This window comes from Gambusia affinis, linkage group LG22 (assembly GCF_019740435.1).
Source record: "Gambusia affinis linkage group LG22, SWU_Gaff_1.0, whole genome shotgun sequence".
NCBI classification, from domain to species: Eukaryota; Metazoa; Chordata; class Actinopteri; order Cyprinodontiformes; family Poeciliidae; genus Gambusia; species Gambusia affinis.
In genome coordinates this window covers 1,764,873-1,777,500 of record NC_057889.1, presented here as the reverse complement: position 1 = coordinate 1,777,500, position 12,628 = coordinate 1,764,873, and the positions used below count along the sequence as shown (strand labels likewise).

The 12,628-nt window shown below is 39.9% G+C and overlaps 1 protein-coding gene across 1 annotated transcript in view; it reads left to right on the top strand.

The window, feature by feature from the left end:
* Nucleotides 1-8,005, top strand: part of nmbr (neuromedin B receptor) — a 36,551-nt gene extending 28,546 nt beyond the window's left edge. The window contains exons 5-6 of the mRNA XM_044107175.1: nucleotides 2,033-2,271; nucleotides 4,755-8,005. Coding sequence (XP_043963110.1) covers nucleotides 2,033-2,271; nucleotides 4,755-4,917 — 402 coding nt within the window. The 3' untranslated portion in view covers nucleotides 4,918-8,005. The remainder of the gene's footprint in view (nucleotides 1-2,032; nucleotides 2,272-4,754) is intronic.
* Nucleotides 8,006-12,628: the final 4,623 nt, after the last annotated feature.

Sequence of the window (12,628 nt, the reverse complement as noted above, 5' to 3'; positions counted from 1 at the left end):
TGTTTTGGTTCAGTCAGACATTTTACAAAAAGCAGCCAAAAAGACGGAGGATGCATGACACTAGAAATGTTCAGTGAATCAAAATAATTATAAAATATTCAGTTTTTTTGACGTGATTCAAACATAAAAACCTCATAAACTAAAGCAACGAATAAAAATCATCTCAGTCACATGATGTATCGATACATCCAACATCCTGAAATACATTCCTAAACACCATCTGACCAACATTTCTTGTTATTAATATTCCAATATAACAGTCAGTAAAAGGTCTGTTCCAGAAATAAACTTGTAAACTTTATAGTTAGATGTGCAATAATAAATTGAACGCTACTGAAGGAGATATGCTCTGTTGTAAGACATGAAGGGCATCAATGTGGTTGAATTTAGCGTGTTAGCATCAGCAGAGTGTATTTATGGTTAGCCCACTTAAATGATTAGCTTTGTCCAACACTGGATGAAACTCACTGGACCAACACCAAGTTTATTTCAGCACTAAATTTTACATTAATAATATTTGTTACTAAACTGATCAAATAAATCGATCTTTGTTCCACTTACAAAAAGAAACTAAACAGATGAGCTTCAGTCTGGATTTAAAGGAACTCAGTGTTTCTACAGTTTTCCAGTTTTCTGACAGTTTATTCCAGATTTGTGGTGCATAGAAGCTGCATGCTGCTTCTCTATGTTTGGTTCTGGTTCTGATGCAGAGCAGAACCAGAACCAGAACCAGAAGACCTGAGCGGTCTGGAAGGTTGCTATGACAACAGCAGATCTTTAAGCCGTTAAGTGATTTATAAACCAACAGTATTTTAAAACAGATGAAATGGGATCATAAACTTGACTCTGAATCTGTGCCTCTCCACTCTTTACTGGGATGGAACCAGATGAGTGAAGACAGATTACTGGGAGCTGATTGGGTCGAGTGATTGGAGGAAGTCAAAGCAAAGCAAAAGGAAAAAAATAAAATCAATCAGTGAACACAGAAACCTACTGAACGTATGATACTAAACCACAGCACAGCGACCAGACCAGGTCCTATCGTGGTTCTGCTCACATAACGTCAGATTTTAAATAAGAATTCATCACTTCAAAGGATGTTTGCATCCTGGATCCACTTTCAGCAGAAGGAAGCGTTTCCTCTGGGTTCTCATGTTTCTCCTGAAGCCTGAAGTTCACAGGGAAGTGTTGTGAGAAAACACAGCTGACATGTTTTGCATGTCCACGTGCACAGACGCCTGACTGGTGTGAAGTCTGTTGGATGATTGAAGGCGGCTCCTTTCATGCCGAGTCCTCTCAAAGGACAGCAATGTCAGCCTGACTCCTCTGAATCTGAAACTGTCCGTTTCTGTTGATTAGTTTCATCATCGGACGTTCAGGTGCGGCGTTCTGTTCACCGATCCTGCAGGGACTCCTGGGAGGGAGTTGTTTATATTCTTTCATCAGAAAAGTAATTTCTTTTTAAGTGTTTGTTCCTCTGTTCCAGCCTTTCTTAGATTTTATTTTCTTCTGTCGTTATATTCTCTGAACGCTCTACATTTTGGGTTCTCAGTGATTTACCCAAAGCTTTTCAAAGCTTCAATCAGCATAAAACAGTCAGCTGTACAAGACTGAATTTGCAGGATGAAACATATTCATATGTGCTATTACACTGTAGTTCATCCATTTTGTGTACCAATGGCAGCAAAAGAACACGATACCTCTACCGTGTTTACGAGTAGGTACAGTCTCCTACAGAAGTGCTTCTTCTCATTTTAGCCAAACTCCTAAAACTGTGTTTTGCCTGACCATAAAAATATTCTCCAGTAGAGATTTGGCTTTTCCAACTGGGTGGACAACAAGACATCTGAGTCCAGCTTGCAGGTGATGGATTCTCGATTTGAGGATTGTTGTTCCTGGTCAGTGCGTCTCAGTCCAGGGTGATGTCATCTTAGTTTCACAGACTTTGTGGTTCCTTGGTTGTGAAAATTAAAGTTGTGGTTAAAAATAATTAGTCAAACATCTGAGCAGAAGTGTGTATCTGCCCTTCCAGATGGAGACGAGGAAGCGCCTGGCTAAGATCGTGCTGGTCTTCGTGGGCCTGTTCGCCTTGTGCTGGTTCCCCAACCATGTGCTCTACATGTACCGCTCCTTCCACTACCACCAGATGGATCTGTCGCTGGCCCACCTCGTCATCACGCTGGTGGCCAGAGTCCTCAGCTTCTCCTCCTCCTGCGTCAACCCCTTCGCCCTCTACCTGCTCAGTGAGAGCTTCCGCCGGCACTTCAACAGGTCAGAGGCAAGACAGCATCACACAGCAGCTTTACACGGGACAAGTGTTTGTTGTTGATTTGCCATCCAGAAGCCAGCTGCTCTACTCTTGTTAGTTGTGCAGGAGGCTACACTTCTGCTTTTCATAGATGTTCGGTTGTGTAACTGTGCGTCTGCCTTCAGCCATTTTCATTTGCGAGTGTAAACACTGAGTTGTGGGTGTGGTCAGCAGGAGCTTAATTGGATTTAAAGTGACAGACGCCCTGAACCCGTTCATTCTGAACAGAGTTCACCGTAGGCAGAACTGAGCAAACTGAAAACTCCTGATCCAAGAATGATTTTAAAAAGTGCAATGATTATGTTTCATACAACATATAGATCCTTCCTACCATGTTGAAGACGTGGCTGAAAATTTTCCTGTTCTGTCACATCCTCAAAGCTGCTCTGTTGGACTCAGACCTGGTTACTATGGAGATCACTGGAGTGCAGTTGACTCCTTGTCATGTCCAAGAGACATGACAAGGGACAAGAGACAAGAGACATTACCCAGAGAGAGACGACTTGAGTTTGGTGATCTGGTGCAAACCCCAGTCATCCAAAGATGTCGGTTTAAAACCAGTCAGTCTTGCAAATACGACTTTGAGTCCAGATATTTATCTAAATGTGAAAAACTGTGTGCACTGTGGTCAGCAACAAAACTTAGGAAGGTTATGAGGTCTGAATGGTCGTCTGTTAGCACTAAGGGGTGCAAAGTGTGCCAAAAACCCGACACCTTTAGACCACCACCTGCCCATTGTTTGACAGATTTCAGGTTGTTCATGAAAATGTCAGTAGATTTTTATTCAGTCCAGCCATCTTTCATTAACAACCACAACATGTTCAAAGTCCGTTAAACACCCTTTCTTCCACGTTCTGATGCCCGATTTGAATTTTAGCAGCTTCTCAACCATTCGAAGACCTAAATCTATGATTGGATGGGAAAGCGCCCGATGATTATTTCACACCCTTTTTTCCCAGGATCAATATTTGAAGTCTCTAATCAAAGTTCTGCTCCACATGCATTCAGATTGATTCAACCGTTTGATTTAGAAGGGAAGTTGTGTTACAGTCCAGAGCAACGCTGCAGAAAGCTTGCTGCAGAAAACACGCTGCTGAAAGCACGCTGCAGAAAACACGCTGCTGAAAGCACGCTGCAGAAAACACGCTGCAGAAAACACGCTGCAGAAAACACGCTGCAGAAAGCACACTGCAGAAAACACGCTGCAGAAAGCACGCTGCAGAAAGCACGCTGCAGAAAACACGCTGCAGAAAACACGCTGCAGAAAGCACACTGCAGAAAACACGCTGCAGTAGCTCTGTGTGGTTTTCTACCTGCATATCGTAAATCTGCCCAACATGTTGGCAGCAGCAGGTGAAAACAGCCTCAGCTTTGACTCCAATAGGCTGCTGTCCACGTGCACATACCAAGTTAAATTGTAATTCTCACACTAATCAAAAGATTTCAGAAGGCTGAATATTTGTGAAATTGGGAGCATTCAGGGACGGATGTAGGCGAGGACCAGAAGGCCGGTGCCTCATTTTTCTTAGTGAATCGACTCCCTCACATGGGAAATGAAGTAATCATGGCCCAGTCTTTTTCTAAAGCTCCCTTCAAGTCCTCCTGCTAACACCAGACATCCTGACAGTTATTATTTCGCTCCCTGCCGTGCGACTGTTGCTGAAAGGGACTGAGACCTACGTTATGTTTTAGATACAGAACATCACACTAAATTCAGATGAACCCTAAACACAAGCAGAACAAAGATCATATTTATACACCTGAGAATTTATTTAAAAGATTCAAATATTTAAACGATTCAAGTGTTTTAAATATTTGTTTGCCCTTCATCCTCTGGAGAAACAAAAAGCAAACAAAAAGAGCTACACTGACATGGGATTTAGCAGAAGCTAATCTTAAACTGCTGACTTCAGTTGAAATCTTGTTTACCTCTGAAAGACTACAACCATCGAGAAATAATTTAATCTGGGCATTATAAGTTATATGTCCTTTAATTCTAACTTGTTTTTTAACTGTTTCATTTTGTCTCTGCATGTTTGACATAAAGTTATTGGGGCAAAAGAGAGAGAGAAGGTGAGGACAGGAAACTGCGCTTCATCAATAACAGTTTTCACCCCTTCAAAATAAGAGCATGAATATAAATGTCTACCAGAAGATTTTTTTTTTTTTTTGTCAATAACAAAAATTTCAACTAAACAATTAAACAACAGCCAAGTAAGTTTTGCATTTATCTAGAAAAATTAACTTAGAGGCATTGTGGGTTATTTAAAGTTAGCTAAAGAGCTAATTAGTGCGTTTGGCTACCAATACCATCATACATGCATGATGGTATTTTTAAAACATTTTTATTCACTCTAAGATGTTAATACAGAAGCTTTACTTCAGAGGTGAAACGTATCTCTGGCTCTGGACGCCTGGTTGACCGGCTGTTGTTCTTCCTCCCCAGTCAGCTACGTTGTGGTCGAGGTCCCCGTCCTGAACGCCAACCCAGCTACATGCACAGCACCTCTCACATCCACCTCACATCCATCAAGAAGACCACGCCCAACGCCGTCATTGTGGCTCCGGCTGCAAACGGGAACTCCACCACTCAGGAAGTGGCTCTGTGAAGTTTCCAGGATCCTCTGCAGAGAGACGATAATCATGTTTTAGAGGAACTCTGGAGAAAAAAACCAGAAAAAAAACTTCTGACATGTTCCACCAATTGGATGATTCACAGCATCAGGATAAATCACGACCATCATAAACAACCAAAACAAGAAGTGCCTCTTTGAAACAAAAAAGAGCAGAAACACCCAGAGAATGTGCTACAACTCTTCACATTTCATAACGCCGGCGACCAACTGAGGCTGTAGAAACAGGCATCAACACATCCAGTCTGAGGCTTTGGAGACGGTTTCTCTGGTTGCTCTGACATGCAGTTTGACCTCTGGTGAATGCAGGGGTTCATTGACATCCAAAGGCGTTGGGTGGACTGGATGAACCTGGAAATATCTGCAAACTCCTCTTATCTTTGGACATATGAAGGCAGTTGTGTCTGTTTAGCTCAACAGGAAGGTTTGCAACCCAAATCAGAAAAAATGAAACTGCATGTGGCTCTGCTAGGCAGGCGCTGTGCAGATAAATAGTCACTGTTCTACAGGTAGAAACACCAGGTGATGCTCGGTAATGAAGTCAGAACCGTGAGAATTTGGTTATGGAGAAGAGTCACTACCAGGCCTTCCCCTTCCTTTAATGTCCAGAATGGATTCACATTTCAAGTAAAATGTTGTAAAACTGTGAATATAAATTGGCCTTTTATTGAACATCACTCACAGCGACAACCAGACCTATAATTAGAGTTTGAGTTTGGAAAACATCTCAAATTAACAGCATGCTGTTTAAACAAAATCACTTTTGCATCACTGGCTGTCATCACAAACTCCTCCAATAAAATAAATGTGAGCGAAACATTTTTATTCATAGGGGTTTAAAATTGATCATGTGTCTGAGAGCTAATGGTTACAAATCTACAAATTTTTGTTTCTTTGATGTACAAAAAATGATGTGACAGAAAAACCCAAATCCAAATCAAGCAAAACGGAAAAGACAAAATAAACATGCCATTCAAGTAAGAAAGGTTTGAGTCGATCCGCGTTCATCTTGTCACCATGGAGACGGTAGAAATACCACCAACTCTGACTGGTGGAGAACTGGAGCAGCGACTGGAGTCACAATGTCTCCCTGACAACCACTAGATGCCATAACAGGTTGTTGTTTTGGAGGAAAGCCAGAAAAAAAAGAAGCTTATTTCGTCCTACCATCACAAACGTACTCATTGTGATGGTACATTGTTATTCTACTGGGACTTTAACTGCAAATGTTGCTTTTCTTGGATCAGACTAAGAGTTTTTGGTGATAAAGGATGAATCACTTCATGTAAGGTAGAGGATCTGTAATGCTGTGGTACACCAGCACATCGACACAAAGGTGAAAATGGATCCTTCATTGGATCTAAAACATTTGGTCAGGTCAACATAGGAATGCTTCACCAGACACCAAATTAACTTCTTCTTCTATGGTAATCTCATCTAAAGCCTACAGAAGATCCATGAGAAGCAGGACTCAGAGATGGGACTGCTGCTTAACTACTGAACCAGAGGCAGAAAGGAGTGGCGCAAACTGATGATTTCCTTCTCATGTTATTTTACACAATTACAGGCTGGACTTTGAGAAAAAAGATAATATTTTAATGGTGTATATACATAGTTACTAACAGGTGGCTGATATTAAATTATTGGGAAACAAACAATTTTTCATGGTGCCACAATTACCAGAACATCTTGATGATGTTTGAACTTCGGAGGTTTAAATGATTGAATTATTTTAAGTACAAAAGGATCAATGTGTGAGCTTGATAAGAACACATTGGTTTCCCTAAAACCAGCAAACATTGTTAGTGACTGTTGATCTGTTGGCAGAAAAGCCTCTGAAGGCTCAGGAAGTGATTATTTGGAATTAATTAACCGAAAGTGAGCTCAACACAATCCCCATTTTCCCTCTGCAGCCTGTAATTAGTGTCTAATTTTATTACGGGAATGAATTTTTATTAAAGAGCTGGGAAGTAAACGATCTCAGAAATTAAACACAGTTTGACTGAAGTCAAGTTTTGAGTTTTGAGCTAATCCTGCTGCTGATATTTATCTCCCTCTGGCTGCTGTGGGTTGGGTGGTCACTGGCCCAGCATGCCCTCCTTCCTGTGGGCCTTTAAAGACGGTGACAGACAGAGAGGAAAGCGATGCCTTATGGAGAGATTCCTGCTGACTGCATGGACCAACAGAGCCCAGTGATTATCATCATCGCTTTGTGTTGGTGCTTCAGACTCAACTCAGACGTGATGATTTGTGCTTTATTTTCATGAAACTCTCCACAATTTGCTCTTCTTTAAACCATGTTCTGATATTTTTCCTTCTTTCAAAAGCTTGATGTGTTTTCTTTTTTTGTATGACGCATGCTTCTTGTTCTTCTGCTTTGCTCTGTAATAAATGTTCCTGTGCAGGCACCATTTGGTCTCTGGTTGATGGAAATCATTAAATAAAGGTTTAGTCCGTGAAAGTGCTGGTTGTTACTTCCAGCTTCTTTACTAACAGTAATGCTGGTGGAGCTGAAAGAACAGAAATTAGCCCCAAACACTTTGCTCTGATCAAAAGCAGAATAAATATTCAGTTATTTTCACTCTGATTATTACCAGCAGTTCAGGTTGTAAAAGTCAAAGCATCTCACATCAAAACATTTGGGGCTGAAAAGTCAATGCAGCTGGATTTTACGTTTCGGTTCTTAGTTGCTTGACAGCTTATCGATTTGCTGTTTGAGCTTCTGAGTTTCTCTGCGTATTATCGAAGGATGAATAGATCGCACGTCCCTCCGACGGCCACAGGCATCCCTGAAGAGAAGGCAGCAGATTTATGATTCTGATTTATAACTGAAATGCATGTAGGACTTTCAAATTTGTTGCCATTTCTAAACTTCGCAAAACCTCTGAATTCTGTGAATCAATGAGACCAATTTAAAGTTAAAATCCTCAGCTGTCGGTTTAATCTGGTCGTTTCTTATGCATCAGTTCTCTGCAGAAATAATCTTTGAGTTTCTGGCACAATCTCACAATCTTCTCGGCTGTCTGTCCATCCTCTTCTAACATCCTGTCATCCGTCCATAACTGAAAACTAATCCACCACCTTCATAATCTCAGATATCGTCCTGCAAACTGCTCTGGTGCCAACAAACCAAACCAGCTGCAAAAGTCAAATATAAGAACGCTCAGGTTCCCAAAACTGAACCCCTTCCTCTCTGGGTCATGAAGAACTAAGAAGAACTAAGATTACTGCTGCAGACCAGCCTGGTGAGTTCATACAAATAATCCAGACAACCGTTGCCTTCGTTGTCCAGAACAACATCATCTACAGTAACTCATTTAAATTGAAGCAGATTCATGTCACTGAGTCCAGCTGCAGGACTTTCCCTCTAAACATCTGCATCCCCTCATTAAGTTATAAAATGTTCTGGTGTATCAAACCATTAACTTCCTCTTCTCTCTGGCCTTCAGATCTGCTCTGTTCACTTTTGGCACAAAGAAGAAACTTCTTTGTCCACTGTGGTCATGGTTGCTGCGCAGTCATATGGCTTGAATAACAATTAAAGTCACAGCCTGGCGGCTGCATTGATGGATATTTCTGCCATCAGAGGGGTTAATAACACGGCCCTGCAGGGAAAACATCACCTCTGTGCTCAGCTGAATTTAAAATGCACAACCTGAAGGACTCCTAACATTTTCTCATTCAGTCTCATCTACGTGACTTTGGAGTAAGATTTATCCAGCTGTGGTGAAACACTCACATTTGTTCGATTTCACATTAAGTTTACGGTGAATGTTGTTACAGCATCAGTTCAAGGTAACAGCTGAACAGGAAGTCATCATTAACAGAAGAACTTTTGAAGCTTATGTCGTTGTGTTGATGATTATCAAACACTGACTCAGTGTTTGTTTCACACTGAGTCAGAAGAGGTTATGAAACGATGCTATGACATCAGAATATTACAGAACAATTTGACACATACAAAAAGTCTGGACGCACTTTCTAATTGAATTCAAGGAGAAGGTGTGTCCAAACTTTTGGTCTGTACTGTACATTTTCTACAGCTGAGCAGGAAGCAGCTGCCATCTGTAGCTTTAGTTAGTTATGTTTCATCCACAGCAAAATTTTAAAACTGTCAGAACCTGAGAAACGACAAACTCGACACGGATGATGAAGCTCCTGTCTGCGTCTCTAAAGCTTCTTCCAGAGGAGCCGGCTGATCTTTTAGTCATGATTCATATTCATGTTGCATGAGAAATTGTGAGGTTTGGATTAAAGTCTGACTACAAACAAGTGCAGATTTGCTTCCTTAGTGTGTTGGAGGGTTTTGGGACTGAGGCTGTGCTGCCTACATGGTGCAGAACCTCAGGGGAGGAAAAGGAGAGGATCTGTTTGGTTTGGTCTAAAACAGCAACCAGAAGCTTTAGAGAGGAGGAGGTTTGTCTGGTCAGTGGGAAGGAAGGATCATAATCTAACGCCAAATCAATATACTTTTAGCAATGGCACACTTTATCTTATTACATGTAACTGGGTATTAATATCTGAGTAGGAGTTAAAGTCACGTCTCATCTGCTCGGCTGTTGTCAACAAAAAGAGACGAGAACTCAAATTTATCATTTACGTCTTAACATTTACACTCAGTGAACATGTTCATGTTAATCACCAAAACTTCACAAGCTTCTGAAATTTCTTAAAGAAATTATTTTCTTTTAAAAAGCAGGCAGTAAACAACAACCCAGACACAAACTGTAATGAAGTGAAATGAAGGGGTAGTTCAAAGTAATCAAGCTTTCGCATGGAGAGACGAAAAATGGCATCAATGAGGGGTGAAGAGAAGATGATGACAGTAATTAAGACACGCAATTATAAAGATAAAAACTGTACAAAAAAAAACAGAGCAGACGGATCTATTTAGGAGAGCAGATCTCCTCCAGTTGGTGTTGAAACAGTGAGGGGCGGCTGATGCTGCAGCACACCTTTCTAAACAACAAATGTCTGGTCCATCTGGATCCCTGAGAGCTTTTAAAACAATACGGCGCCATCGGACTGGACTGAAGCCTCCACAGAAGGACACAAATCCACATTTAATCCTTGAGATTATTTCATTTCTAACAGCAAAGACAATAATTGGTCAGAATAAAGAATCAGCTTTTCTCTGGAGACAAATAAATCACACTGGTCACTCAAACACAGCAGGCAGATGGCTGCAGAGCCCCAAACAACAAATACCTTCCATGAAATGTTTAGTTATCATGAACATAAACAATGTGCTGTGATGAGAAAAAAATAACTTTATATTTCAGAAGAAAAACAAACATTCCTGATTTCTGTCAAAGGCGGTTCATTCACTCTGGTTCCTGTTTCCAGGTAAATAGAAGGAACACTGTCCTTCAGCTCAGAGCATTCGTTTCTAAAACAACGTTTAACCTTAGAAAGGTACAAAAAACAAAGATAAAGTCACAGTAAAAAAGCAGAAGGTAAAAATGTTACAACATTCTTGCTGTGTCAAAAGTGAAAAGTGACTCAAAGTTACAACTTTAAAAAATCAGTTCAAGATCTTGGCTTGGTTGAGATTTTATTCTGGGTTTGTAATTTTCATAATTTGTCTTTGTTTCTGTCTTTCTTTAGATCAGCCTGGTTTTAGATGTTGTGTATTTAAACTTGGTGTTTTTGTGGTTTATTCTTGTGTTTAGTTTATTTTTCTAGATGTTTGTTCTGTTTGTTCCTCAGTTTGTTTTCTCCTCCACCTTCTGTTGTGTTATTTCTCTTTCTCTCCCTCAGCCTGCCTTCAGCTCACAGCTGCACCCGGTTTCTAATCCATTCTCTGGCATTCAGGATCCTGGTATTTAACATATTCTCCTTCACTAACTTCTCCCAGGTTTTGGGTCCAAATAGATAATTAAAACCTGACAAATGCTTCACTAATAAATATCAGTTTTAATGTTTTATTCCTTTAGAGATCCTCTATACTCAGACATACATTTGTATGAGTATACAATGGTGTTTACCTATGATGTTTATGAGATGTTTATGGTGTTTATGAGATGTTTATGGTGTTTATGTTCCCTCAGAACAGTTCAGAGCAGTTTGGGTCAGATGAGTAAAACCTGAACCCAGATGGCAAACACATAATAAAACAGGTTTATTAAGCTCTGGGAATGGATCTCAGAATGTTCTGATCGCAGCTCTGTGGGTCATTACAGGTTCTCCTAATTGTCCCATAAAGTGGTCAAATGTCCAGCGGGTCTTATGCCAGATTATTGTTGATGCTGTTGATAGTGTCTGATCAGGGTCCAAATTCCTCTCTCTCTATTCAACCTCTCATTTCTCAACTCTGTGACCTTTCTGACCTCTCCATACAGGAAATTATTGTTTAGCACCGCTAACCCTGCAGCTCCTGAAATGAACCCGTCATGCTTCAGTGGCATCACTTTGCAACATAAACCATGTCTGAGATGAATCCAATCATTGTGTCTGCAGTTTCCATCCAACATGACAGCAGATTTCACAGAGATGACTTTATGTTGCTTATTATTCCTGCTGTGGCAGGACGATTGGAAACGGGATGAAAATAAAAACAACATTTTCATCTGACTAAAGCCAACAAGATAAAACTGATCGTTTGGTTTTCTCCAAGCGTGGCTCTGTGCTTCACGATGCACAAGTTTGGTTTCACATGAACAGAGAAAATTACTGAGATGAAACTTTACAGACCAATCTAAAGCTGCTGTAATTATTTTAAAGAGCAGCGACTGTTACCTCCAACCACAGCAGCAAAACGATAAAACCTCTGATTCTACACAGAACTCAATATTGATTGATCAATACGTCAATACATTTGATTAGCAACACCTGATGATACTTTCCAGAGGAGTGCTTCGTTTCTCTGAGGTTTTATCATCACAGGAAAAATACTTGAGTTTAGATTAAAATAAATTCAGGAACTGATACAGAACAGTTTGTTTTAATGAGTTAAACTCTAGAATTAAAAGTTATATTTAGTTTATTCTAAAGATGTCAGCATCCATCAGTCGACATCCGTTAGTTTTTCTCCCACCTGACTGGAAATGAGCCGAGTTTGGACTTTTTGGTCCAACAAATACAAAATTTGTTAGATCCTAAATTTGGATCTGACAAGTTTAGAGTAATTTCCTTCTTTAATCATTTACATAAAGTTTCTTCTAGACACTAAAGAAATTTTTTTTTCACTTTCATCAAAGATCATTTGCAGAACGTTTCATGACAAGATAAAAAAAATATATATATAACTTCAGATTAATTAAGTTTTGTGATCTTTGGAGTTTTTCTCAATTTTTGATGTGACTAACTGGTTATAAATTAATGTGATAATGTAATTAATTAATAAAGGACTTTATTAATGAATAACAGTGATAGATTATTATCCACATCAGTAAATTCAAGCATCATGTTTAACTCCGAGGAGTTTCCACATACTGTATGTCCTTTTCATAAAGTTCACTGAAAAAACTCATTAAAAACATTTTTTCTGTACTGTAGGTGGATGATGGTATGGTGGAGATATTTTATGTATATATTTATGTTATTTAAATTGTGCTGAAAAATCCTCTCAGCCTTCAACATCAGCACATAAATCAAACCTTTTTCACCTCAAAAAGGGAGAAGATTAATTACAAAGTAAAGATTTTAGACAGAGTGTAGCTGTCCGTAAATACCCACAAATAATCAA